This window comes from Mesoplodon densirostris, chromosome 5 (genome assembly GCF_025265405.1).
Source record: "Mesoplodon densirostris isolate mMesDen1 chromosome 5, mMesDen1 primary haplotype, whole genome shotgun sequence".
Classification (NCBI taxonomy): Eukaryota; Metazoa; Chordata; class Mammalia; order Artiodactyla; family Ziphiidae; genus Mesoplodon; species Mesoplodon densirostris.
In genome coordinates, this window is record NC_082665.1 from 108,411,324 (window position 1) to 108,437,537 (window position 26,214).

Sequence of the window (26,214 nt, forward strand, 5' to 3'; positions counted from 1 at the left end):
GCAGCTGTCGGCAAGTTCAACCGTCGTCCCCACTTGCGACGACAGTACCCACAGTTCTAGTTTCTTTCTAAGCTAAGGAATGGTTGGTTTGGTGGAGGGCCGGTGGGTCGTCGTATTCATCCCATTCCCCCAACCCCCTCCCCCATCTCTCAGATCCTTAAAATCCCCGTAATTCTGGGCAGAACTAGGACCCGCCAAGTTCTCCGTGCTCTCTGAGGAGCAGAGAGCCGAGGAGGTGAGAGAGGTTAGTGGTGCTTCCCTGCCCGGGCCTCGGGCTTTTCCGAGCCCCAGGTGCGTACCTGCCGGCCTCCTCGGTGACCTGAAAAAGGCGGCGGATCTGAGTGAGGCCGCCTCCATTTCAGCCCAGACGATTCTATTTAGGAAGGTCCTCAGAGAAGGAGATCCCATAATTTATTTGATGACCTGTTTCAGTTTTTAGCAACTAGGAAATTCTCCCGTCTTCTAACCTCGATTCACGGTGCCACGGATAACGCTGATTTTCTCCAGTTTAGGACGCAGATTGTTTTGTTTCATACTCCTGCCATTGGGCAGTGTCTGCTCTCTGGAATGACCTCTTCCAGGCCAGACTGTAAGGTGTAACCCAGGCCTCGATGCCTCTGGGGACATTTGTCCCCTTTCAGCTTGAAATTTTCTTTCTTGGGTTCCCTGCCTCTGCGTTATCTTGATTGTCTCTCCCATCTTTGGTGACTCCTTCCTGGACTTTCTTTTTAAAAATCTTTCTATTATGGATATTTCCGAATATGCAGGAAGATAAAATAATAAATCCCATGTACCCCAAATCTCAGCTTCAGCAATTAGCAATTCACAGCTAATCTTATTTCAACTCTACCCCACTTCATTTGAGCTATTTTATAGCAAATCTCTGATATTCTATCATTTCATCTATAAATACTTCTGTATGTATCTCTAAATGATAAGACTCTTAAAAAAAAAGAATTATCTCAATTCGCTTATCACTCTTAAAAAGTAACAATAATTCTTTAACATTGATAAATAGCCAGTAATTGTTCAAATTTCCTCAACAGTCTCATTTGAAAAAAAAATTGTTTTGTCTGACAGGTCTACAGAGTGAATTTGGTTGATATGTCCTTTAGGTTTCTTCTGATCTATAAATTCCCTGTTTTTTTTTCTTGCCGTATAATATTTATTAAAAGAAATGGGTAATGGGTCATTTGTCCTGTACAGCAGAGCAAACTTTAATGTGCATACGAATCACTTCAGGATGATTAAAATGCAGATTATGATTTGGGATGTCTGAGGTGGCCTGAGACCGCATTTCTACATCCTCTCTGGTGATACTGAGGTTGCATATGTGATGGACCACACTTTGAGAAGTAAGGCCATGTAGCATTTTCCAGATTCTGGATATTGCTGATTGCATCTCTGAGGTGTTTTTAAAACATATTCCCAGCCTATCTGGAGGCTTGATCAAATTCAGGGTTGACATTTTGGCAAGAATACTCTATCAGTGTATTTCCTATTGCATCTCATCAGGAGGCACATAGTTTACTTGTCTCATTTTTTGGTGATGTTCAGGTTGGTTAGTGGGTTCAGGTGTCGTCAGCCTGACTCTTCCATTATAGAGTTCTTAATCAGTGGATGATGATCCTTGTCTGGACCCATTATTACAGTCCTTTAGTGGTAGGATACACTTGAGGACACCCTAGCACCCTTTCTGTGCTCTTCTTCCAAATTTCTACAAATACCATTATCTCCATGAATTCTTCCTTTCCATTCTCCAAAAAGGATCTCTCTCTATCTCTCATCTCTGCATCTGTGTTCTCATGGAATCAAAGACCTGAAGAGTCTTGAAAGATCATTCAGTCTAATTACCTCATTTTATAGATGAGAAAAATGGAGGTTCAGGAGGTGAAAGAAATGGTCCATTGTCACATAGCTAATCAGAGTCATCAGATCTGGAATTAGACCTTTGGTCATTTAGATTGGCAACCAAGAGGACATGAGTGATTTTGTAAAGAGGAATTTTGGCAGCTGGCTGAGGGCCAATGCACAGAATCTTAGAATGGTAAAGCCAGATGGAACATTAGGTTTGGTAATGTCTGATTACCAAAATGAGAACAATGAGGCCTAGAGGTGGTAAGTTACCTTTCTAGTTCACATGGCTGTCTCTTGCAAGAGTTAGGGCTTAATTAGGGCCACATATATAGGCCACAGAGTTGGGCCTACTTGCTTCTGTTTCTGCTGTACTCACTGCCTAAACTGCCATGCAGCTCTTTTATGCATATTAAAATCCTACCCTTCCAGCTCAAAAGCTAACTCCTCTCTGGGGCTTTTTCTATAGAGGAAATTGCTCTAGCTAGAAATTGATCTTACCCTTCTCTGAATTTTCATTGCATTGTTTTTCTGTCATATATGGAATGTATATTCTGCCGTAGATCATGCATATTTGCCTGTCCCCAGGAGATTTTAAGCTTCCAGAAGGGAGGGACCGTATGTTACATGGCTCTGTGTTTTCCATAGTTCTGGTATGTCTTACCCATTTCAGAAGTCCAATATAACTATTTTTTTAATTGGAAGAATGTGTACAGAGATCCCCAAACAAAAACCAAGGTGTTCCTTAAAGAAACCTGACAAGGTATTTTTCCTTCCAGATGAGTTCCCACAACTTCCCAGGATGAGTATATTGACCGAATAAAGTGGACTGAATGCCCAGATTAGGGAGAAATACGGAAGGTTAATCCAAGTCTGCAAGAAATGGTCCTCTGATCACAGCTAAGGGAACTCTATACCTGAACAGCTGGTAATAAGAATAGGACACATGGGGCATGATGTATATGAGACAAACATTAAAAGACAGAAGACAAAAAGCACTCATTCATCCATCAAGAATGTTGGGAACCTACTTTGTGCTAGACCCTGGGGATGGAGTGGAAGTGGGACACAGTCCCTTTCCTTAAGGGACCTCCTGCAGGTCAACGCTAGAGGCAGTGATGTCCTGCTAAATGCTTAACAGCGGGATCTCCAGGAAAAAAAGAAGCTCTGATGGTGGTGTTCCACAGTGTAAATATTCCCACTATGGCCAATTTCAAGCTACAAATGTGACATCACTGAAAGCAGAGTTAGGAAGAGATGTGCCAGCAAGCAAGCTGGCCCCAGCATACCACTGAGGAGGCAGTAGATATCTGCATATCTGCAGGGCCTATGGCCAGAACAGAGAAATTTATTGGGAGTGAAAGAAAAGCAGTCAGGGCAAATAGTGCCGTCTATTTTCCCTAGAGAAGAACTAGAGAGAATGTTTTTAGTGTCAATAATCTGATGTGTATCCTGAGGGAAGAAAAGGGAAGAAATTGAGTGGTGTTGATGAGTGATGATAACATTTCAAGAAAGACAGTCTGGTATTATCTACATTAAAAAAATTTTTTTTGGCCTGGCATGTAGCTAAATCTTCCAGAGCAGTGGCTTCCCCTGCATTCAGAGGAGCTGTTTTATAGCATTTTAGGAGCTAATGTCTTGCTGTGGGCAGTTAGATACTAATACACATGTGTTATATGATAATATAAATAGATATAATTTATTGAGTAACTATTATGAACCAGGCACTTCATATATTTTATGTCTCATTCTTACAGCCCTGCAAGGTTGGTATTTGTATCCTCTTTTTTTTTTTACAGATGAGGAAACACTGAGTCAGTGAAACTGAGGAAGGTGCTTGTTTTCCCAGTTTATCCAGGTTTGTGGTGGGCTTCGTGAACTTACAGGTTTCCTGCAGAAGATGTAAATGACAAGATCAAGAAGACAATCCAGCTTATAGAGCATGTACCTGAGGCCTGTGAATTTTGTGCTTTGTTACCTATGAGACTACTTTCGGCATATTCTAGATATAAGGGATTTGATTCTTCATTTTAAGGAGGACACTGGAAAAAATGGGGTCTACCAAGAGAAGAGTGGTCAGGAGAGTCAGGAGTCTGTACATCAAGCTGTATAGGAACTGCGGACGTCGGCAAAGATCACTAGGAGATGACATGGAAGATAGATTTCAGCCCTATGAAGGGCAGTGGTGTGGAGGAGCAGAAAGGCATGTTCTGTGAGCCCCCAGATGGTGGAAATAGGCCCAAAGATGGGGAATTCAGTCATGCATCCCACAAACACTTACTGAGCCTCTATTTTCTTCCAAGCATTATGCTAAGGGCTGACAAGGGAAGGATATGGCGATGAAAGGGACATACATCCTTGTTCAACATCGTGAAGAACTTTCTGAAAGTCAGAGCCTTCTTACAATGGAACAGGCTTCTGGAAAAGTAGTGAGCTTCCTACCCTTGGAGTATTCAGGAAAAGGCTGGATGTGTACTTATCAGAATGTGCCAGAATGAATCTTTTTGTTGAGCGGCACATGGGACCAGATCCCCTTCCAGTTCAGAGATTCGGAGTCTTCATTCAGCCTTGCTTTGGCCGAGGCTAAAGTGCTGTGCTGAAAAAGTGTCATCATGGTCCCCCTCCTACCGCCCGTGTCCATCTAGCTGCATGCTCCGCGTTCTCTGACAGTGAGTGGTGGCGGGCCAGTTAGACTGGAAAGTGGCTGCCATCTGTGACAGGGATGATGGCATTCTGGCGGGTTTGTGTGGGCTCCAGGAATGCAGCATTGAAGCCATGTACACACAACCTGCTTAAGAACATCCCATGGGCAGAAAATGTTTTCTTCCTCTTCATCCCTCCTCTGTTGCTGTGCCAGGCGGGCACAATGGTGCCTTTGAGAGGGGCAGCTGGAAGGGGGTGTTGGCAGGGAGGCTGGAAGTAGAACATTGCAGCTGAGGGGGAACCAAATTCATTTCCAGGAGCAAGCCTGCCCTGGATGCCAGTTTCCAAAACAAAACTGCTGTTTCTCAGAGCTCACGGTGGTGGGTTGCCTCAGAGTTGGACAGAGGGCAAAGCCGTTTCCTATCCGCTGCTCCATCCTCCCCAAGTTAAAAAAAAATCCTGGTTGTGTTGAGGCATTCTTGCTCTGGCTGCAGATTCATGGGCTTTGCTGTCTGTCTGGGGAGCTCAGACCAACTTGGGGTGGATGGGGCTTTCTGGAGGGTCAGACTTGCCTGCAGATAGAGCGGGGCTGATGGCCATAGGGGCAGGTAGGCTTCTTGGCCACCAGAGAGGGCTCAGGATGGAGACCCTTCCTTCTGCCTTTCAGAGTCACTTCTTCTGACCCCCTAGCAGCCCTGCACCCTTGCTGCCATATGGGCTCGGCCCACTCACTGTCTTCATTCTCCTGGGTGGGAAAGAGGTGGGAGAACTCTGGCATTTCCTGTCCTGGGTTCACAGTTGTCCCAGACCCTCGGCTACTTTCAAAGTTCTCAGCAACAGCTCAGGGATGGGCGTGGGAGGTCTTCCCACTCACCTCACAGTTAGGAAAAGCCCTGAGTACCGGACTGCAAGCTCAGCCGTCTCCCACTCTGTGTTGCAGTTGGAGCAAGGTGGGTCCCTTTTACTTTGGCGGCTTCCAACAAAAAGGTATCACTTGAGTCTGGTCAAGTAGTAATTTCTGTTAGTGTTCACACGAATTATGGGATTTTTTTACACTTGGGTTCAAATTGTACAATCAATAACTAGAGAGCAGTTACTTCATTTCAGGTACTGGGGAGACAGGATGAATAAGATAGACGCCTTGCTTCAGACAGCCGACTGCCTAAGAGATATGCCAAGTCCTGAATGGGAGCCCCGCCACCAACTCAGCTAACACATACATTAGGGGGAAAGCAGAGGTGTAATGCAGAGACCAGCTCCTACCGGGAGGGCTGTGGCATTGTGGGAGCATGCGGGCTTTCATCTGATCTGATCTTGCAGTACTTATCTTTAGGAGACTCAATTTCCTCGAGTAAATAATACACACTATGCAGAGCTGTTATGAGGATTAAACAAGACAGTGTACCAAAGTGCTAGGACAGAGCATGTTGCAAGGTGAGTGCTCAGGAAGTGGCTGCTGTTGTTATTAACTTGTGGATGCCAATGGACTTGAGATATAATGTGTATGTGCACACATTATTTAACCGCTCCTTTGTTAGATTATATGCCCTTCCTGAAAGAGTCAATTCTTCTCCTTTCTTAATTCCTCTTCTATAGAATACTAGGATCAGCAAGTTTACGACCTCACTAAGATAGGTAACCAAAGACCTATCCACTATAGCCAATGAACATATTTGTATGTAATATTCTCTGTCTGTTTCATAACCCAGTTATAGAAGCAGAAAAGGATTGGAATAGTTCTCATCCAAGGTCCCTGAATCTGCTGAGTGTAGAGATGAAGACCATGAATTCTTTTCAATATTCTAAAAAGTCTAAGAGAAATAATACATTTCCCACTGACAGGGCCTCACAGGTCATTATTATTTAAAAGATGCATTTGTTTGGTAGACATAGCTTGGGGAAAGTTATTCTTTCACTAAGGGACCTTGGTGGGTAGAAAAGTTAAGCTCATTGGGGCAGAGGTCAGCCAAGAGATCGCCCAGGAATCTGTGTGGAGGTGCCTTCTAGCCCAACGTGCTGAGTCATGTGACCCCAGCCTCAGTCTCCTGAGACCTCCTCGGGCCTCATCTATCCACTGTGCTGCATATACCCCCGCCTGCTTTGTGAAAATGTAGGCATGAGAATTCATCCCTAGAAATGATTCCAAAGTCCTTGGGAGACACAAAGCATATGTAGCCAGGAGTCTGAAGACAAAGAAAATCAAAGCAATTCACAAAGAACAAAGGAAATGGAAAAGAACAAGAAAATAAAAGCATAAGGATGAATGGAGGCTTGAAGTGAAATACAGGGTATGCATGTGTAGGGAATAAAAAAGAGGGTCGTTTAAGAGAGAAAAAGTTACGTGTCAGAAACTGTAAGCAAACAATGGGATTTTTAAAGAGGAACTGACAGAAATAATTTCTTCGTAGTAGGCTGAAAGATTTTAAGGATCAGTGAAGGAAACTTGTAGTCAGTGCGTGGCTGAAAGAGGTAGAGCGATGGAAAGGATGGAGCTGTGTTTAAAAATGGATAAAGATTTAGGAAATCAAAGAATCACAGAGGTCCTCCAAAGGCCTGCTTTTAAAGATACAATGGCTAATATTATTACAGGATTGAAATAAGGTCAACATTAGAACAGTACTGATCCCTGATTGCTGAGACTGTGGGTTACTTTTCCTTTTCGCCTCTCTATGATTTAAAATGTTCTACCATGGACTTGGATTACTTTTATAATCAAGAAGAGAATTTAGCACACTTGGTAGGAGGGAGCGGGAAGAAACTGAGGCTGGGGTATTTGGAGCAGTGAGAACTGTAGGATGGGCAAGGAGAAATCTGAAGAGCAACAGCTGCCTTGGGTGGCCTCACAGTGAGGATGCTGCTGGAAACATGGAGCCCCTGCACTTGATGGAGGAAGTGAATGGACTCCAGAGACGGGAGAGGATGTCCTCTAAGGCCCATTCCAGTCTTTGACTCCAGGGTTTGATGCATGATCAGGTTGCCACCTTTTGTTTTCTAAGAACTCAAAATCCCCTGCAGTGCTCTTCTCAACTTCCCCTTCCCCATGAAAACATTTTCGTTTCACCTCCCCTGGAATCACTGTGGCTGTGTTGATGGGCTGAGCATTTGGCCAGTTCCCACCTTCATTACTCCAACCTCTGAAAGGCTCTACCTGCCCAAGCTGAGAAGGTGTATATGATGCCAGAAGAGGCCCAGGTGCTTGAAGTTCTCTTCCCTCTAATTGAGGAGTGTGCAAAATTGCCAGTGGATACCAAGGCAGCCATGGGTTCTTTCCTGCCACTTACTGGCTGGGTGAACTTGGCCAAGCTACTGAACCTGTAAAGTCCTTGATTTCGCTCTTCTGAAAAATAATGACACTTGACTGGATTGGAGTAGCTAAAGATATCTGCTCAATCTTAAAGTAATCTGATTCATTATTTACTCAGCTTCTTTACATGCACATGGCTGTGCTAAATATTAGTTTTAGAATTTAGGATTCTCATAGTCAGGACCCATCTCATGATATGGCTTCAAGATCCCTAGAACTGTGCCCAGCACATTCCCTTTTGTAAAAATCACATTTAAAAAATTAAGATGAAATTCACCTGACACAAAATTAGCCATTTAAAAATATATGATTCAGGGCTTCCCTGGTGGTGCAGTGGTTGTGAGTCTGCCTGCCGATGCAGGGGACACGGGTTCGTGCCCCGGTCCGGGAAGATCCCACGTGCCGCGGAGCGGCTGGGCCCGTGAGCCACGGTCGCTGAGCCTGTGTGTCCGGAGCCTGTGCTCCGCAACGGGAGAGGCCACAGCAGTGAGAGGCCCGCATACCGAAAAAAGAAAAAAAAAATATATATATATATGATTCAGTGACCTTTAGTACTTTCACTCACGCTATCTTTTTGAAGTGTTAGAATAACACAGCCTTTGGGGTTGGTTCCGTTGTGTTTTAATAAAACAGTGCTGCACTGCACCTCCATGCTCATCCCCTTGTGAACTCACGTACAGGAAACTCTCCAGGTCTAGGACGTGAAGAACCTGCCGGGTCATTTGGCCTACAGGTGCATTTTCAGTTCAGCATTTGCTGTCAAACTGCTCTCCAGAGTGGTTTACCACTGCTGTCTGTGCCCCGGCAGTGTCTGAGATTTCCCATTTCTGCTCCTCCTCCCATCGTGGGGTGCGATATTCCCTATCGTGGTGTGGGAGCCTCACAGCACAGAGCAGGTAAAAGAAATGAACCAGCTCCAGCAATGTCACCACGGAGGGATCTCAAGAACTAATGGTGAGTGAAAAAGGCAAGCTGCAGAGCACAAAAGGGTTGTGGGAACTCGACTCCATCCAGAAAATTTTATTCCTTTGGTTACAAAGATACTTGAAGGAAATACAACAAAATATTGACAAACACCAATTCTAAGTGAGGGGGAAATGGGAGGGTTTGATCTAAAAAGTTCTCAAAACCTTGTTGTATTAAAACAGATCCTCAATTAAAAGGGGGGAATTGATGTGCAGAGATTCCCAAAATACACTGGGGAACAGATTTTTTTGAAGCAGCTTCCACATTTGGACTCACTTTTCCCCATGCAGAGGTTCACATTAGTGGAGCTGGCTAGGCTTCCCTTGTGAACATTGTTTAAAAGTAGATACAATATCAAGGAATTTTGGAAGTTCTTATTTTTAACCAGTAAAATGAAAATTTTCCACAGCTTGTAATAAAATAAGTGCTCAAGCAGAAGCCTGCCTCTTTTGCTCCATGTAACTACAGCTCAAAACCTGTGCAAGGCTCTTCTGGGCCTGGGGTGCAGGAGGTGACTCACTGTGTCCCTCCCTCACCCTTCCCCCACCCGTTTATTCAGGTAAAATCAGATTAGAATAAACATCAAAGGTGGCTTTGGAAGGGAAGGGAAGTCAGAGACTTTGAGACCAGGGCTGATGACAACCATGTGGGTGACATGCTGGCTTCTTAATTAAAGGGAACCGCAATTTATGAGCACCCATTACCCAGGAACGGCACTAACTTTCACAGCTTCCTTTGTGTGCCCGTGGAAGAAACATTTAGAGCATGCATTCACAATATATATTTTTTTGCTCTCTTTTTCATAAATGTAAAAGTCTCATGCCTGCTTTTAATGTGATCTGAAATGTTAAAATAAATACAAGTATGTGACTACGAGCAGATCAAGCCATACCTCATACCTGTGAGAATCTCTGCTCTAGAATAAAGTGCCAGTACTGGCCTGAAACTCCTGAGTTTTGGGCAAATCTGGATTTGAAGCCTGACCGGACCACTCAGAGGCTGTGGACCTCAGGTGAGCTTCTCGCTTTCTCTTAGCTTCTACCCCCATCTCTGGAAAGGTGATATGATACCTGCTACTTGGGGCTGCTTTGTAGATTCTGTGAGGCACTTAGCACCGCTGCCAATTAACTTAAAAAAATAACAAACCTGAAAACGTTAATCCGAATAATAGCCTTGGGAAGTAGGCTAACCCCTTTCTTCCCATTTTATAGATGAGAAACTGAGGCCCAGACAACACACTTCCGCTGAGGAGGGCTAATGCTTGTCCAGGCCAAGCCCCTTTCACTGAGTCCCCCCCACCCCGACCAAGTGTCTGCAGGTGAACAGTAGATCTGCAGTCACCTTCTCCCCAGCCTTAGTCTTTGACCCCAAAATAGTGTCCAGGGTGATTGCTCAAGTGGCTCCTCAAGGCCCCAGCATCCAGTTTCCTTAGCACTAGTTAAGTAAGTATTATATTAACCAGCTCTTGTATGTTCTGTCAACTGGGCTGTAAGCTTTATTTCAGAGAAGGGACCAAGTCTCCTAGGCCTCAGTAGGCCACAAGCCTCTGAAAAACAGGCTGTATTCCTTGTGAGAGACTTTCAATGGAGACCTTCCCTGCATAAGCTCATTTTAGCTTTAAGTTTCACCATCCAAGTTTTACCAGGTGACACACAGACACGAAACTAGAAATAGACTTTTCTATCTGTTCCCCTGAACCCCTTACCTTTGTGCCCTTTCTCAAGTCACTGAACCTCTCAGCCTCAGGTTCCTCACCCATAAAGTGAGGACATTGATATCTTCCCTGCATGTTCTGTGGATCAAAATAAAATGAGATGCTGTGTGGGAAAACCTTTGGTAAACTTTAAGGCAGTTTCCCTCTCTGACTCTCCTCCTGTCCAGCCTGAGCCCCCTCCTTCCTCAAATGAGCAGTAGGACTGTGCCCTCTGTCCTCTGAAAGCATTTCTCAGCAGACCTGCCCAGGTGCCTCAGCTGAGAGGGGACCAAGTGGTCTCACATTCAGTAAAGGAGGAAGAAACAGTGGGTCCATGCTGAAAAATCAGCCGTATTTCTAGCGCTTGTTAGGTCCATCTCTATTTATTGTGTTCTAAGCTAAACTCCTTCCAGGATGCCTAAAATCTCCTGTCTTACAAGTTTCCAGCAATGAAATCTTGGTCAAGTTACTTAATGTATCTGAGCCTCAGTTTCCTCATTTAACAAAATATGATAATACTTGCCTCACTGGGTTATTGTATCAAATGAGGACACATTACAGTAGGCAGTCAGAGCCTGTGATTTTTTTCCCCCTCTTCCCTTGTTGCTTTTCTCTCGCTTCTGTTTATCTTTCTAAACCTCCGTGCCTCAGCTTGCTTTCTGTGACGAGGGGATAAGAATACCTGGCCTACTTAGCTCACTGCTTGTTGTGTGACTCTGGAATAAAGGCTGTGGTAGGGCTTTGGAAACGATGACATGTAGTATAAATACCTGTGTGGGGTTATTCCCGGGATCTCTGACCTTGAACTGATGAGTGTGCTGGTCCTCCCAGGCCTGGGCTGTTGTGTGCAGTGGCCACATGTAGAAGGTCACTTAACATACCTTCTCTTACTGCTCTTCCTGAGGCCCCTGATGCTCTCACATCTACCTGTGGTGCCCTGTAGCCTCCTAACACCTGTCACTCACACGCCTCCCACTTCTGTCTCTTTCGCCTCCTCTGGATCACAAGACCCAGGACTGTCCACCCACTGCTCCCTGGATACAAAATGATGCCTGCCCCAAATCCTCTGGGCTGTCAGAAGCTGCCTGTCATATGAGCCCCCCATCCTTAGCGTCCTGAATAAATACTAAAAAGACATTATGGGGAGCTAAGGAAAATAAGACGTGCTCCCAAAGCCCCCAACGACCCACAGTGTGAAAACCCTCGCCCCCTGCAGAGGCCACCAGCCCCCTCTGCGGTTGAATAAGAGCCGCTGAGTATTGGACTCAGAGGGGGCCAGGGTGCTGCCGGCTGGGAGCTGGGAGGGCGGGGCCCACAGAGGCAGGGGAGCTGAGCTGCTCTATTCTGGGCACCGTTTCAAGGCCAGCTGCAGGGAGAACAAGCAGTCGCTGTGTGTCTGCAGCTGGCAGTGGTTAGGCCAGGGCTGTCCCTCACTTGGGGTGTATTTAAAGACCCCCCAGCAGATGATCATGCCAACAGCAAAAATGCACACATAGCTCCAGCCACGTTCAGTCTCCAGCCCAGCCTCTCCTCCTTCCCTGCAGCTCCCTGGCCGTGGATTTACGTATCCATAGAGGACAGCGGGCACAGCGGCTCGTCAGCCTTTCCCCGGTGGAGGTGGTACCACCCGGGGACATGTGCCCCCCACTCCTGGGCCTCTCTGCCCTCTGACTGAGCTGGCTAAAAGTTCAGGGGATTAGCTGGGGCGGCGCCTCCCACCCTGGGGTTGGTAACCCGGCAACCACTGGGGAGAGGCAGGCAGATGAGTCGAAGAGAAGCACAGAATCTCTGGCTTTGTGTTTTGTTTGTGAAAACTCCCTGTGAGCGCAGGCTCCCTTCTGCAGGGAGTGGCAGGGCTTTCCCACACTGCTTCAGGCGAAGTTGTCCTCCCCCAAGAGACGCCCAGGCCCCCCTTGACTGCTACTGCAGGCTTAGGGACAAAGCCCATGGGCCGGGAGGAGCCCATCCCGGCCGAACTCTCTGACGGCCTTTCACTTGTTCTTCTCAAGTGAAAAGAAGACTACAGGCCTGAATCCCATGGGAAGGGGTTGGGGGGGATGCAGGTTGGTAAACTGAGAACTATGGGCAAGGGACCCGATGGGCCTGAGGTCCCGCAGAGCAGAGACAGCAGGTGTGCAGAGAAGTTTGGGCTTTCAGGTGGCCAGAGACCAAGCAGACCTTTTCATAGACGTGACAAGACCTCACGAGAGCAGCCAGGCAGATGCGGAGTGAGAGGTGGGAAGTGGGCAGCTTATCCGCCGGGAAGGGAAGCTGACAAGCTAAGTGTCTGAGGCAGGCTGCTCCAAGTGCCTGCAGAGTGAGGAAAACACGAGTGCACCAGTGGGGTCAGCTGTGTAATTTGAGGGGCCTGGTTCAAAATGCAAATACAGGGCCCTTTGCTAAAAAATCATCAAGAATTTCAAGACAGCGTCAGAAGAGCATTAAACCAAGGGTCCTTCTGAGGGACTGTGCAGGTTGCACACCCATGAAGCCGGCCTTGGGTGCCTGTGAGTCAGCTCCTTGAAAGCAGTGGCGGGCGCGGAGGATGTCTAGCTACCTCCGGCCTCAACCCCAGACCCCTCAGCCCTGTGGCCATCAGTTCCCAGACTTTTACCAGGCTTGGGACATTGCCTCTACCCTCACAGCAGCTCCTCTCCCTGCGTGGGCAGCACCTGTCTTCACCTCTCGGAAAAGGGGAAATTTCAAGGCCACAGTGGGGAGAGGGCTGAGGGCCAGAAGGGACTGTGGCCCTGAGTCCGCTGGGCCTCTAGGTCTCAGAGCCCCAGGACTCCCTGGACGGGCCGAGAAAGGCAGGCCCCGTGACTGGAGCCTCCTGGGAGTGAGGCCGTGGATGTGTTGGGAACAGGATGGATGTACAATGGACTACACTTGGGATCACCTCTTGAGGACGCTACAGGACATGTCCTGAGGGTGTGTAACAGTCCAAGAGCAGAACCAAGGTCCAGCAAGCCTTGGGAACTCACCTCCAACTCTATGTGGTCGTGGAGTTTCTTGCAGGTGGCCGCGAAGGTCTCTGAGGTGCCGAATTCAAAGTACCAGAGCTTGTTCTTCATCCTGGACCATGAAGCAGAAAGATGACTCAGTGTTTGAAATGGTCGCGTACAACAGCTCTGCTGTCAGTGTCCCCAGTCTTATGTTTTCAGCACTTGTTAATCGGACCAGGGATGGAAAATTTTTAACCAACCGTTCTTGCTATGAACTTAGAGAAAAACCCATTTATTTCTTAGACATCATGGCTACTCTGGGTGAACTGCCAACAGATCTGTGAACTTCCTGGTCAGAGAAGGAGAAAGGCCTGCTTTGCCTCCGTTTCTGGATCAAGGGAGGAGTTCCATGAAAGTCAACCAGAGGCGGCAAGGGACTGCATGCTCTGGTCACTGTCCTTTCTACTACTAACGCAGAGGAACTTCAATAGTTGGGGTACAAAGGGACGATCAGACAGCCCTTTGAGACTTGAGGGATGTACACTCTCAGGACAGAGGGGGAACAGCCCAACATTAAACCAGCTAAAATGTGTGCTACTTTGCCTGTGCTTTGATTGGGAGAAGCAGAGTGGAGAGAATGGACACAGATTTGCAGGCAAGGTGGAAAGAGAAGAAAAAAAGTGCGTTGTTTGCTAGCAATAGTTCCCCCCACTTCTTTCTCAACTGTGTTTGCTTAGGCTATGACAATCCTTGTTCTATTTGCTTCAAAGTAAGAGCTCACTATTTTGAACTTTAAAAATTTTCAACATTTTCCTTATTGGGGAAAAAAAAACCACAATGGGATTCCCACGCAGCTGGGAACTTTGCGATGTCAGATGGTGTGTCCCGGCACTTGGTCGTTTTGATCAGATGGTCTCACCAGGAAGTGTTTCTGAAGGTATTCCATTCCTTCCATGCCAACTGTCATCCCCTTATCAGGGGCTGGCTAAGAGAAGGGACACTGTCCAGTTCATAAGCTGGCAGATTCTGCTGAGGAAGGATTAAAAAAATCACATTCTTTTTGGCACACTCTTCAGGAGAGAGGATGCCGCTTTGCGTGTTGCGGATCCTCCATCCTCAGATCTGTGGACTAAGAGGAAAGGAGCGTTCTTCAAAGGGAAGAAGGCTCTTATTTCTTCCTAGTATTCCTTAGGTCGTACTGTTTAGAATAACAGACAAAACTTTTCTCTCTACATTTCTGAGTCCACCCAGAACTTGAAGATGAGACTGTGTCCTCCCATTGCGTGAAGATTTCTAAGACCTAGTTCTAAGACCTAGCTGGGAAGATTTCTGACTCTTGGTATGCAGGAGAAGAAATGACAAATGATGAAGGAAATAAGAATAAGCAAGATTTATGGAGTTATGCTCATGAAGAAAGTTAGAAGGACTGGGTGTGCTTTAAGTAGACCAGTGCTTCTCAACCAGCGTGCTGCGGCACAGGTACGCCTGAGATACCAATCTCCTCAGCCTTCAGGGTGGCCAGGCTGGGGTCTGGGGCAGGCTGAGCACCACCCTCCCCATGCCACAGCTGGCATTCTCTTCTGTGTGACAGAAATGCCAAACAAATGCTTTTGTTTTCTACGCCTGCCATGATATGCATAGGAAACACTGCTCTGATCGCTAGTTCTCTGTATGCACAGTAATGTGAATACAAACTACCTGGGGATTTCATTGAAATGCAAATTCTGATTCAGTCATTCAGGATTTGGGCATAAGAATTCCTTGTTTTCTAATAAGCTGCTAATGCTGGTCCAGGGGTCACACTTGGAGCTGTGAGCATCTGGAGACTACATTTGTGGTTCTGAGACATTAGTATTCATAAGAATTACTTGGTGAATGTGATTAAAATGCTAGTTCCTGGGGTCCAATTTGTAGAGATTCTGTGTGATAGCTGTGGGATGGGGCCCAGGAATACGCATTTTTATGAGTGCCCAGGTGATCATTATGCAGGTGGTCAGCTGTCAGGACTTTGAGAAACATTGCTCCAGATCCCAGTGAAATGACACCCAAGGAAGAGGACAGACCAATTAACCCTGAAAGAGAGGATTCCTCAGGGAGGACAGAATGAGGGTCAGTGCCTCTCAATAGACAGTGATGGCAAAAGACCCGGTAATAGGAAAAACACAGACTGACATAAATGTCAAGGTTGAGGATGCCTCTCCAGCAGTGACAGCACCTCTGCAGCCAGGAGACCCGCATTATGATTCCATTTTCAAATATCACTGCTGGTCTGAATCATGACTTTTGAAAGTTACTGCCAGGAGATTTAGAGTTTTAATAAAAATTTCCAGAAGCCACAAGCTATTTTTGCCCAGAAGTGGCTCTTCTGATGATCTAATAAGGTTAAGAGGTCATGGTTAGGTCAGTAGCACAGAATGACTGAGAGGATCAAACAGACTGCTCTTCCATTGCTGGTTAAGTGTCCACTGCTGGCTGTGTAACCTAAGCCTCAGTTTCCTGATCTGTCAAGTGGAGATAATAAAAAGATCCGCTTCAAGGGGTAGCTGAGAAGATTAAATGGGATGACTGCAAAGCACTTCCCATAATGCTTGCTGCATGATAAACTCACCAAGACTGTCAGCTACTTACTTATCAGTTATAATTTCAATGTCTTTTGAGTTGGCATGTTTGGATAACATAATAAGGTTAAATGACAGATCAGGTTGGGTAGCCGTAGACATTATACATTCAAATTTTTCTGGGACAGAAAAATATGTGATCATATTTGTCAGATCATGTGTCTTGACTTTTGGTTAAAAATACATGTTCCCGACATGTCTAATCTAATAGATTTTTTCCAGAGTCACAGACCACACCCTAATCCTTGGTTAATTATCTTGACTGGTCACATGATTGTCCAAAGACGTGATGTTGATTGCAAATATGCTTTTGAGAAAGTGCACATTTGGTGTGAGACAAAGTAGTTATCGATTCAAGAAATATTCGTTGAGCCAGGACTAGATAGGGTGTCCTAGGTGCAATGAAGAACAAAACACAGCACTCCATGGGCCAGACACCTGGGAAGGGCAGCCAAGGAAACAGATCATAGGGTCGTGTGCTAAGCACTGGGACCACCTAGGAGGAGGGACGTCCAATTCTTAGTGGGACCACCACTCATCCTAGGTGGATAATGAGTTCCGAAGGATGTGGAAAGGAATAGGGAAGGTGGAGGAAGAACATTCTAGGCAGAGGAAAAAGCCCAAGCAATGGCACGGGGCAAGAGAGAGCACAGACCTGCTAGAGGAGATCTGGAACTCAAGGAGGGGTGGATTGGCCAGATAAGGCTGGAAGGGCAGATAGGAGTAAGATTATAAAGGCTGGGATGCCATGTTTAGATGTTTGAGTTTTATCTTAAAGTCTATAGTGTGTCATGGACCATCCTTAATTGGGGGTGGTGATAGGGGGTGGCAGTAGTGACTGAACAGACTTGTGCTTTTTAAAGATCACTCTGTCCCAAGTCTGGAGAGTGGACTGCAAGGGGTGGGTACAGACTGGAGGCCTGGAGAATGGTTTTTAGGTGGTGTAGAAACTCAAGAGAAACCCAGGAGAGAATTGGGAAGGACCTGAACAAAGGTAGTGATAGTAGAGCTCAGGAGAAGAGAAGGGATTCACAAGCTAAAATATAGGAGGTGGAATTGACAGGGCTGGTTTGTTGTAAGGAGTGAGTAAGAAACAACAGTCAAAGTGACACCCAAGTTTTTGTCTTAGATGGCTGATTGATGGCAGGTGTTGTTCACTGAGAGAGTGGCACAGGAGATCAATTCTCCAGTGGCAGTCCTCTTTGTAATTGAAGGACAGCACTCTTGTGTTGTGGCTCATCTGTCCATCTATCCATCCATCCACCCACCCACACATTCATTCATCCATCCATTCACCCATCCATACGTCATCTATTGAGCCATACTATGGAACAGGCACTGCATAAAGGCCTGGAGATAAGTGATGAGTAAGACAGGCAAGATCTCTGCCTCACAGAGTTGACATACTTTTAATAGCTTCCCCAAGATGCTAACCTCTGCCCCACAGGGAACTATGTGTTCAAAATCTGACAGCTTTTGGGACTTCCCTGGCGGTCCAGTGGTTAAGACTCTGTGCTCCCAATGCAGGGGGCATGGGTTCGATCCCTGGTCGGGGAGCTAAGATCCCCGCATGCCGCATGGCGCGGCCAAAAAAAAAACAAAGACAAAATCTGACAGCTTTTATTTCTCCTCTTTTAACTCGGGCACATTTTAGTTAGAAGTAAATACATTCTATTCCTATGGTTCTTTGGTTTTGCACTCTGCTAAACATTTCACGTATACTATCACTTTCGATTCCCTGAAGAGCCCTATGAAGTAGGTACTATTACTACAAGTCAGGGAAGACTTGGGGAAGAAGTAGGTTGCCTAAGGTTGCAAAGCAAGTAAGTGCGGAGGGGGCACCCAACCCTGACTGTCGGACCCCAGAGCCTGTGCTTTGCTCCCCTGCCACAGTATCTTCTCATGCTTTTGCATGTTGTGTGGTGTGGTGTTGTGTGCTCCTATTACACTGCCTAGGCTGCCCTGGTAGTCCTTCACGAGGCTGTGAAATGGATGCAGGTGTGGGCCTGGGGTGTTAGTGGCTGCATCGTGCACTAGGAAATGCTGTCTGATGAAGAGTGTGGGTCGCCCCCCGCCCCCCTCCCCCAGGTCCCAGTGGCCAGGGAGGTTCTAGAGGAGTTTCGATTGGATTTGTCACAGGAACCTCCTGGTCTTGAATCTACACAGTCTCAGAAAGTCAGGGAGACCAGAAGTGATCCCTAGAAAAGCCAGATGCTCCCAGGACACCCTGCACCTTTCATTCTCTCTGCTCACCCAGGAATGAGGCAGAGGCAGTGCCCTCGCACCATCTCCTACACAGAGTGAAGCAGGGAAAGCTGGGAGACAAACGTAAATTGTTCCTTGGGTACCTCCAACTTCAGCTTCAACGCCGGCCAATTCTGGCCACTCGTAACAAGAGAGGGTAGTGTGGCCTGATGCAAAGACCCCATGATGGAATTGAGGAGCCCTGCCTTAAAATTCTGACTCTGCCCTTTATGGGTTGTATAACTTTGAGCTTTTTTTTTTTTACTTTTCTGAGCCTCCTTACTCATAAAATGGGTAAATACCTAACTCACAGAATGTTCTAAATACTGAATGAGACATGTAAAATCATCTAGAACAGCTCTTGGTCTATAGGCCCTAATCCCCTATACATATTAAAAGTTTGTTGATTGAATGTCATCGATGGCCTGTCAATAATCAGAGTACTATCTTCCTCATGAAGGTCACACATCTTGTTTCTCAGAAAAATTGCTGCTAGCCTTATATTAGATAACATAGAGGGGGATTACTTTGGTTGCCTCTGTCCTGCCCACCAAAATGGTTGAAAGTACAAAGGCTGGGGCCATGGGGGTCGGGGCAGAAGAAGGAAGAGACTCCTCTTGGGATAAATGTTGATCAGGTGGAGACGGCCCCCAGGACCCTGCATGACTGAGGCCCACTAATGGTGGGCCCTCAGGTGGAGGTTGCCTTCAGGCCAAGTGACACAGAGAAGACAAGACAGACCCTCTCTTTGTATATGTTGGGAGGTTGTCGCCAAGGACTTCACTGGCAGGTCTATGTGAGGCCGGGTTCCCTAAAGGTTTCTCAGCTACTCTGAAAACAGGAAGGAAGGCAAGCTCCCAGCCTACTGTCATTGCGTACCGAGACACCAGGGAGCAGTAATCTGGATTCTTTGGTTCTGTCTACACTGGCAGAGCAGATTTGTATAGCATACAATCAACGGGTTATTTGTTGATCTGGAAGTAGAGAAAGCCTCTCATCAGGGAGGCTTTGGGCTTTTGGTTTTGCACTCTGATAAATATTTTACATATATTTTCTCTTTCCATTCTTGGAAGAATCCTATGAGTAGGTACTCTTGATACAAATAAGAAATTCACAGGTTGAAGCAAATTCACCTCTGCCTCATCTTCTCTTTTCCCTTTCCCCTTTTCCCTCTACCAGCACCAGCACCTTTCCAAAGCCTTTGGTAAAAGCCAACAGGCATGTGATACCCTATAATTTGACAAAGCCCCCATTCTTCCTGCTAAGTAGACAGCCTGACTGCCAGCGTTCCTCTTGTCTTTTTTTTTTTTTTTTTTCCTGCGGTACGCGGGCCTCTCACTGTTGCGGCCTCTCCCGTTGCGGAGCACAGGCTCCGGACGCACAGGCTCAGCAGCCATGGCTCACGGGCCCAGCCGCTCCGCGGCATGTGGGATCTTCCCGGACCGGGGCACGAACCCGTGTCCCCTGCATCAGCAGGCGACTGTCAACCACTGCACCACCAGGGAAGCCCACCTGTTGTCTTTTGAAGATGTCTCCCCCGCCACTTTACCCTTAGCCCTTGCTGGAGGTTTGCTGCTGCTGCATGGGGCACTGGTTTTTGTCTGTTTCCTTTTCAGTTGTACAGGAACATGGCATTTGGAATCCGTGAGGCTAGGGTTCGTGCCTCGCTCTGCCACTTCCTGGTTAGACAAGTTACTTCAGTTCTTTGACCCTTCATTTCTTCTTCTACAAAATGGGAATATTATTTTCTACGCAGCAGAGTTGTGAAGCTCCCGTGGCAAATGCAAAGCACCAAGCAGGTGTTTAACACATGGGAAGTGCTCCCTCACTGTTCTATCTTGTTGCTAGGAGACACACTCACTGGGAGACTCGTTCCCCAAAGGCTGCAGGGGTAGGGACAGGAGCAGTGTGCGGGTCTATCCCAGGCAGCCAATATTTTTTGAAGAAAATAAAACTAACAATGTTTTAATGACTTCTGGACTGCTTTTTCTGCGTCCCTCTTCCTGAGTTTTTTTTGGCCCACCATTTCTTTCCTTCTCATAATCACCTTTCAGCTGAAGATGACTAATCCTTAACCAGTTGTCCTGAGGCTGGTTTCCAGGTCCACGAAACTCCTAGGTTCACCGTCAGGCTCTAAACTACCCCCGTGAACCTGTTCTTGAGGCAGAAGCCCCTTGTCTGAGCTCCAAGGGACTCTCAGTCACATGGAGGAGCAGCAAACAGCAGTAGTGACACCATGGGTTGATTCTATTTCTGGGCTTTCTTAATTTCCCCCTGCTTTCTAAGAAAATAATATTGATTATTAGTTGAATCTTTTCATTTGAGAGATGAGGGGAAAATGAGACGAATTAAAAACGTTCTTTTATATTTGTCAGCAATTTAGGGCTGGATTCAGTCACCATCCTGACAGCCTATGAATAGCCTGTCTTCAAGGATGTCCACAAGAAAAACCAAGCTAGCTGCTGGGCATTTTCACCAGCAAAGGCAATGAGCTTCTGGTGGCCCTTTCCTGATAATCTAGGAAGTTTTAAGGGCAGGAGACTTTTGAAGTCATCAAAACATGAACACATTTCTTTGGACGTAGAAGGCTACAAAGAAGACACTAGAGCTATTTCTAGAAATAGGAGCCCTTGAAGTGAAGGTATTCCTCTTTGTGGTCTGGACTTTGATAATCAGGTTCCCTGAGTGGGTCGTGACTCGAACAGTCAGTTAGGCCTCTCTCAGCCCAGTGAAGCAGACGCTGCCCACAGGATCGTGCTCTGTGTTGTGTTGAGGGAGCCGAATGATATGGGGGCCATGCTGGGCCAGTGGGCAGGAGACTCCCCTCCAGGCCCAGTTCTCGTACACACTAGAATGTGATACCACGAGAGTTACCTGGGGACTCCCAGACTCAGTTTCCTCATCCTACAATGAAGGGCTCGGAACGATGGATTTCTGAGGTTTCTCCAAGCTCCGTGAACAACTTGAGATAAGAGGATGCAGGGCAGGGTCGGGGGGCCCACGTGCACCACAACCAGTGCCGTGTCGAAGTGTGGGCCCAAGTATCGCCAGGGCTGCCATTGTTTACAGAGATGCCAGAAATGTGTTTTTATGTAAAATCTCCTGATTATTAAAGTTGGCAACCAGTTCAACTCTTTAAAAGAACACTGTATAGGCCAAAACCACACATCCAGGGAGAACTATGCCTAGCCAACAGGCTACTTCAGTACACTAGATATACAGTTTCATAAGGTTCATCTCAACTAAAAAACAAAAACAAATGATCTCACTTAATACCATGAGTTTGCTGGGTTACTGGTGGTGGTATTGCTATGACTACTAAAGATAGTAGACTGGTGCCAGGTTATTAAGGAAAATAGTAATCTAGCACAACCAGACAGGTATGATAGCAACACAGGAAGGGCAAATGCAACTTGAGCTGAATGACGACTGTTAGTAATAATACCGAGACTACTTTGTTAACATTTTACATTATTTGAATCCCAAGTGCTTTTGAACGTTTAGTAATTGTGTTAACTAAAGTTTAGATCAAAGGTTTCGGGCTTCCCTGGTGGCGCAGTGGTTGAGAGTCTGCCTGCCGATGCAGGGGACACGGGTTCGTGCCCCGGTCCGGGAAGATCCCACATGCCGCGGAGCGGCTGGGCCCGTGAGCCATGGCCGCTGAGCCTGCGCGTCCGGAGCCTGTGCCCCGCAACGGGAGAGGCCACAACAGTGAGAGGCCTGCATACCACAAAAACAAACAAACAAACAAATAAAAAACAAAACAAAGGTTTCAAAAAGAAAAATAAAAGCCAAGGTAGGTAGGCTTAGTTCTAAGGCCAGGATGTCCAGTCCTATAAGGGACCAGTGACTGTCACCTCACAGGTGCTGCAGAGGTCATCTGTGTTACCTGTACACCCAGATGCCCTGGCCCATCAGAGAGCTCACCGCACCGAATCCACCCTGCATGCTGTCCCCTGCTCTCACTGTTCACTGGAATGGCACTTGGTGACCTGCAGGCACAGAGCTGTGGATGGCAGGGGCTCTTCCAAAGAGGAGGTGGTGACCCCTTTGGTACAAGGGAAAGTGAGCCCCCAGCAGTCAGGAAGCAGGCTTTATAAATAGCTGTTTCTGCTCTCTGAGTGTGACTCTTGTGCCCGCTGTTCCTGCCAACAGATTTGTCTTGGCTCAGCTCAAGGGGCGAGGTATTCCCTGGCTTTTTTCCATACTAGGGACAAGACTGGTGTTCATGGCGCTCAGAAAAGTCTAGGGTGGTGAATGGACGGGAGGACTGGAGACCAGAGTCCAGGAGGGGGTGGGCAGAGGTATGGGGAACAGGAAAGAGGGGAGAGCTCAAGAAGGGTCTAAAGAAAATGAAAAGACCAAGAAAGGAGGGAGAAATCCACCTAGCATGTATTTTATAGTATATAGATCGAATCCTCTTAATAACCTATGAAGACACTTCTGAAGTCATTTTCATGTGTGAAAAGTTACCTGCAAAATCACAGATGACAGTGTTTGCACCTAAGGGAACTTTGGGGTCCAGGGATTCCCAGCCAGGAGATCACAGGTTCCAAGGAATATTCCAAAGTATGGAAGAAGTCCATGAGTTGCTGTCAACATTTTGTAATATGTAATAGTACTTGGGCATTTACTCATAACAAAGACTGCACAGACTAACTAGTGGGTTAAAGTGTTTTGTGATGTCAAATGGAACAAAATCAATTACGTCAGTTACTCTTGGCAACCAGAGGAACTGACTGAATGGCAAATGGATATTGTTGATTCATAAAGATGGAAAATGAATGATTACTGAGAACAGCTTTATGGCTGACAGAAATCTTATTCAGTATGGCACCCATGGTGGGGGCCTGGTGGTGAAGAATAAATAAAAATAGTGCACTAGTGGATAGTATCTGGGCGCATGCGGAACCGTCACTCCATACCAGCTCCGGATGGTGCTTCCTTTCTAAACCGTAGCAGCCTTCCCAGGGTACAGATGAGGAAACTGAGGCCAGTCCTCGAGGATGCAGTGGCTGGAATTCGAACCCCAGCTCCCAGCTTCCCATCCTTATCCCTTACGTTTCCACTCCCCCCAACCCTCCTCTGGCTATGCCCCAAAGGCATCTGAGAGAAGTGGAAAGGTCAGCCAAAGCCACAAGAGCTGGTGACTGCAAAGCCGCGGGACATTCTCATGCCTGCCTGTGGGCTGGCTTTGATCACATCTACTGCTCAGGCCACGGGAAGGCCACAAGCTCCAGCTCGAGGTTGGCCGGCTCATTGCTCAGGACCCCGCGGTACTTTTCCCCACAGAGTGTGCAGTCTGGGTCTCTCTATTGGTCTCTAGTCTCCACTCTTGCCCCAAAGTAACAAAGGGCCAAACCCACTGGCCTCATCCAGAGCAGCCTCTCTACCCCTTCAAGGGTAATTCTAAGCTGCAGAGAATCTGCTCCCTCTGAGCGGTGACCCTTCCCTTGCACACAAGACAGTTTTTTTCCGTGGACTAGGGACAAAGTCTCCTTTGGTCGGTGCTCCCGAATTCTGCCCGGCACCCGACAGTATCTCCTGCTCAGGGCAGGACTCCAGCACGAAGCCAGCCAAAGTCTGAAACCGGATCCTCCCCCAGTGCAGCACCCGGGGACACACGTGTGTGCAGGCACACACCCAGGCCCAAACAGGGAGGCTTCTTTCAGGCTCTCCATCCACAGGTACCGAGCACACTCACGGCCTCTGATGCTCTGAGGCCCCGGGGTCTCTCCGAAGCCCGACTTGAGAACCGCCACAGTGATGGGAATGCCACCACATGGTCCTGCCACTTTGGGGGTGACCCTCAGGAGAGAGCTGGTGAGGCAGCTAGGGTTTTCCTCCCCTGAGGGCCTGAGTGTCTAGAGTGTCTTGCAGTCAGTATCCGTCCTTGCCAAGAGAAAACAGCTACCTTCCCCCATCCAAAAACGTAAAAATAAAAATAAAATAAAAATCTCACCGAGTTTGGCTGTTTTTAGCAATCCTTTCTCCCTTTGAAGATTTATTTGTGGAATGAAAATCCCCTTCAGGCCTATTTGGCTGAGGCTACGGGGCTCTGAATAAGCTCGATCGCACAGTTCTCAGACAACAAACTCGAATACGGGGACCAAAAGCTATCCTGCTCCCGGAGGGAGAGGGGCAGAGGCAGATGGGTGTGGGGTCTCTAAGGTTCTGTAACGACTGCTTAGCTGTTGTACAGCTTTTGATTCCGAGCTACGTTTTGCCAGCACGCACACATCCATCAGCCCAGGAAGCTGGTATCCGAAGGCAGGAGGGGACGGTTAGGGCCGAGTGGGGAGGATGGCTGATTAGAACATAGCCCTGAACACCTGGAGAAGGTATAGCCTGAGGAAGCCCTCAGAAGCTCTTGCTGAGGAAGGCCACTTCCTGGGTCCTGACCAACCAAGGTTAGAAACTGAGGAACTGTCTGGGGGAGCAGGAGGCAAGCCCCCAAAGCAGGTCCACACCCTCACCCTACCGTAATTCACCTACCAGCATTCCCAGGGAGGCCCCGAGACAGACGGCAGAGCTTCCCCTCCCTCTCCATGCCCTCCACTCCAGCTCACCCCCAGCTGTTGGGAATCCCTCAGTCCCCACTTATCCAGTGTCTTATTTTGTGCTGGACCTGCACTAGCTGCTTTAGGAACCAAAGGGTCCCCTCACGTGGTCCTCATACCTGTCTTCTGTGGTGGGTGCTATGTGGTTATTTTGCAGGTGCATCTGAAGCTGCTGCTTCTTGGCAAATGCGCAGCTGGCCTCGAGTGGTATCGTGGTGTCTGAGGGGTGCTGGCTGAATATCTCTCCCTCCCACGACCGGCCTTTCTGAGCTTGAGGCGCTGCCCCACTTGTGATAGGTCAGGTTACAAAAGTTCCATGCTTAAGCCAGTTGTTTGTCACTCGGAGCACACTTTCCCATAGAAACAATGTTATGTTGAGATTGGGTTCTCAGAGTAACCATCAAAGACAATTAGCCTGTTAGGTATCCAATGTCTAGTTTTGGAGACAGCTTGGTAGAGCTGAAAAAGCCCTGGTTAGAAGCCAGAAAGGCCTGGGTTCCAGCCCCAGGTCAGTCACTTACTTGCTATGTGGCCTTGGGCAACTCATTTAGTCTCTTTTCCTTAGTTTCTTCATCTTTGAATTGGGATGATATTCCCTACCTTGCAGGGGTTGTTGGGAATATTAGTTGAGAATATATACATGGGTCCTCTGACATACACTCAAATAATGAAGCAACAGAACTCCACTGCCACGTATAAAACTGGCTTTGTGGCCTCATGGATGCTGAGTCCCAACGTGAAATACAAACGGCACGTCTTTCCTGCTGAATTTGGATTGGAGAATATTTGCTTTCCTCAACTTCCTGGAAAAGAAACATGGGGACTCTTCCACCCTAAAATCCCTGGTCGCCACCCTGAAGTCTGGGCTGGAGTTCTGATTAGACTGGGACTGGAGGTGCCAGAGGGAAGTAAGAAGCAGAAGGGGTAGGAAGGGGAGGAAAGGGCACGACTGAAGTATGCATCGTATTTCTTCCTTTGGCTTTCATAAAACTGCATGATGATCTGGTTACTTTCTCCGAAGTTTCCTGTGCCTTCCACACCATGAGCCAGTTGGATGCTTCCTGGTCAGAATTAAATACAGAGTAAGGCAGTTCCCTCCTTGCTCCCTCTACCTTTTAAATCATGAAATTGTTAGCAAGGCAAGTCAACAATTCATTTGATGGGGCAGATACCTGAATAAATACCCTCTTCCCATCTTTATTCCATCTTCTTCCTGTGCTGCTTTGAAAAAATCTTAAATAGGAAAGCATCAGCCAGAGCCTCCCTCTGCCCGAGAAGACTGCAGTATACACCGCCAGCAAAATCCTTTCACTTTTGCCCTTTTGAAAATCTCATCCGTACGCTCTCGGCTTTGCTTCCACTCTGACGTTTGTGACTTCTTCTACTT

General features: G+C 47.2%; 1 protein-coding gene across 4 annotated transcripts in view; it reads right to left on the reverse strand.

The window, feature by feature from the left end:
• Positions 1-26,214, reverse strand: part of DGKG (diacylglycerol kinase gamma) — a 149,228-nt gene that overhangs the window by 34,157 nt on the left and 88,857 nt on the right. For all 4 annotated transcript variants that reach the window (XM_060100106.1, XM_060100105.1, XM_060100104.1 and 1 more), the window contains one exon: positions 13,445-13,535. In XM_060100106.1, coding sequence (XP_059956089.1) covers positions 13,445-13,535 — 91 coding nt within the window. The remainder of the gene's footprint in view (positions 1-13,444; positions 13,536-26,214) is intronic.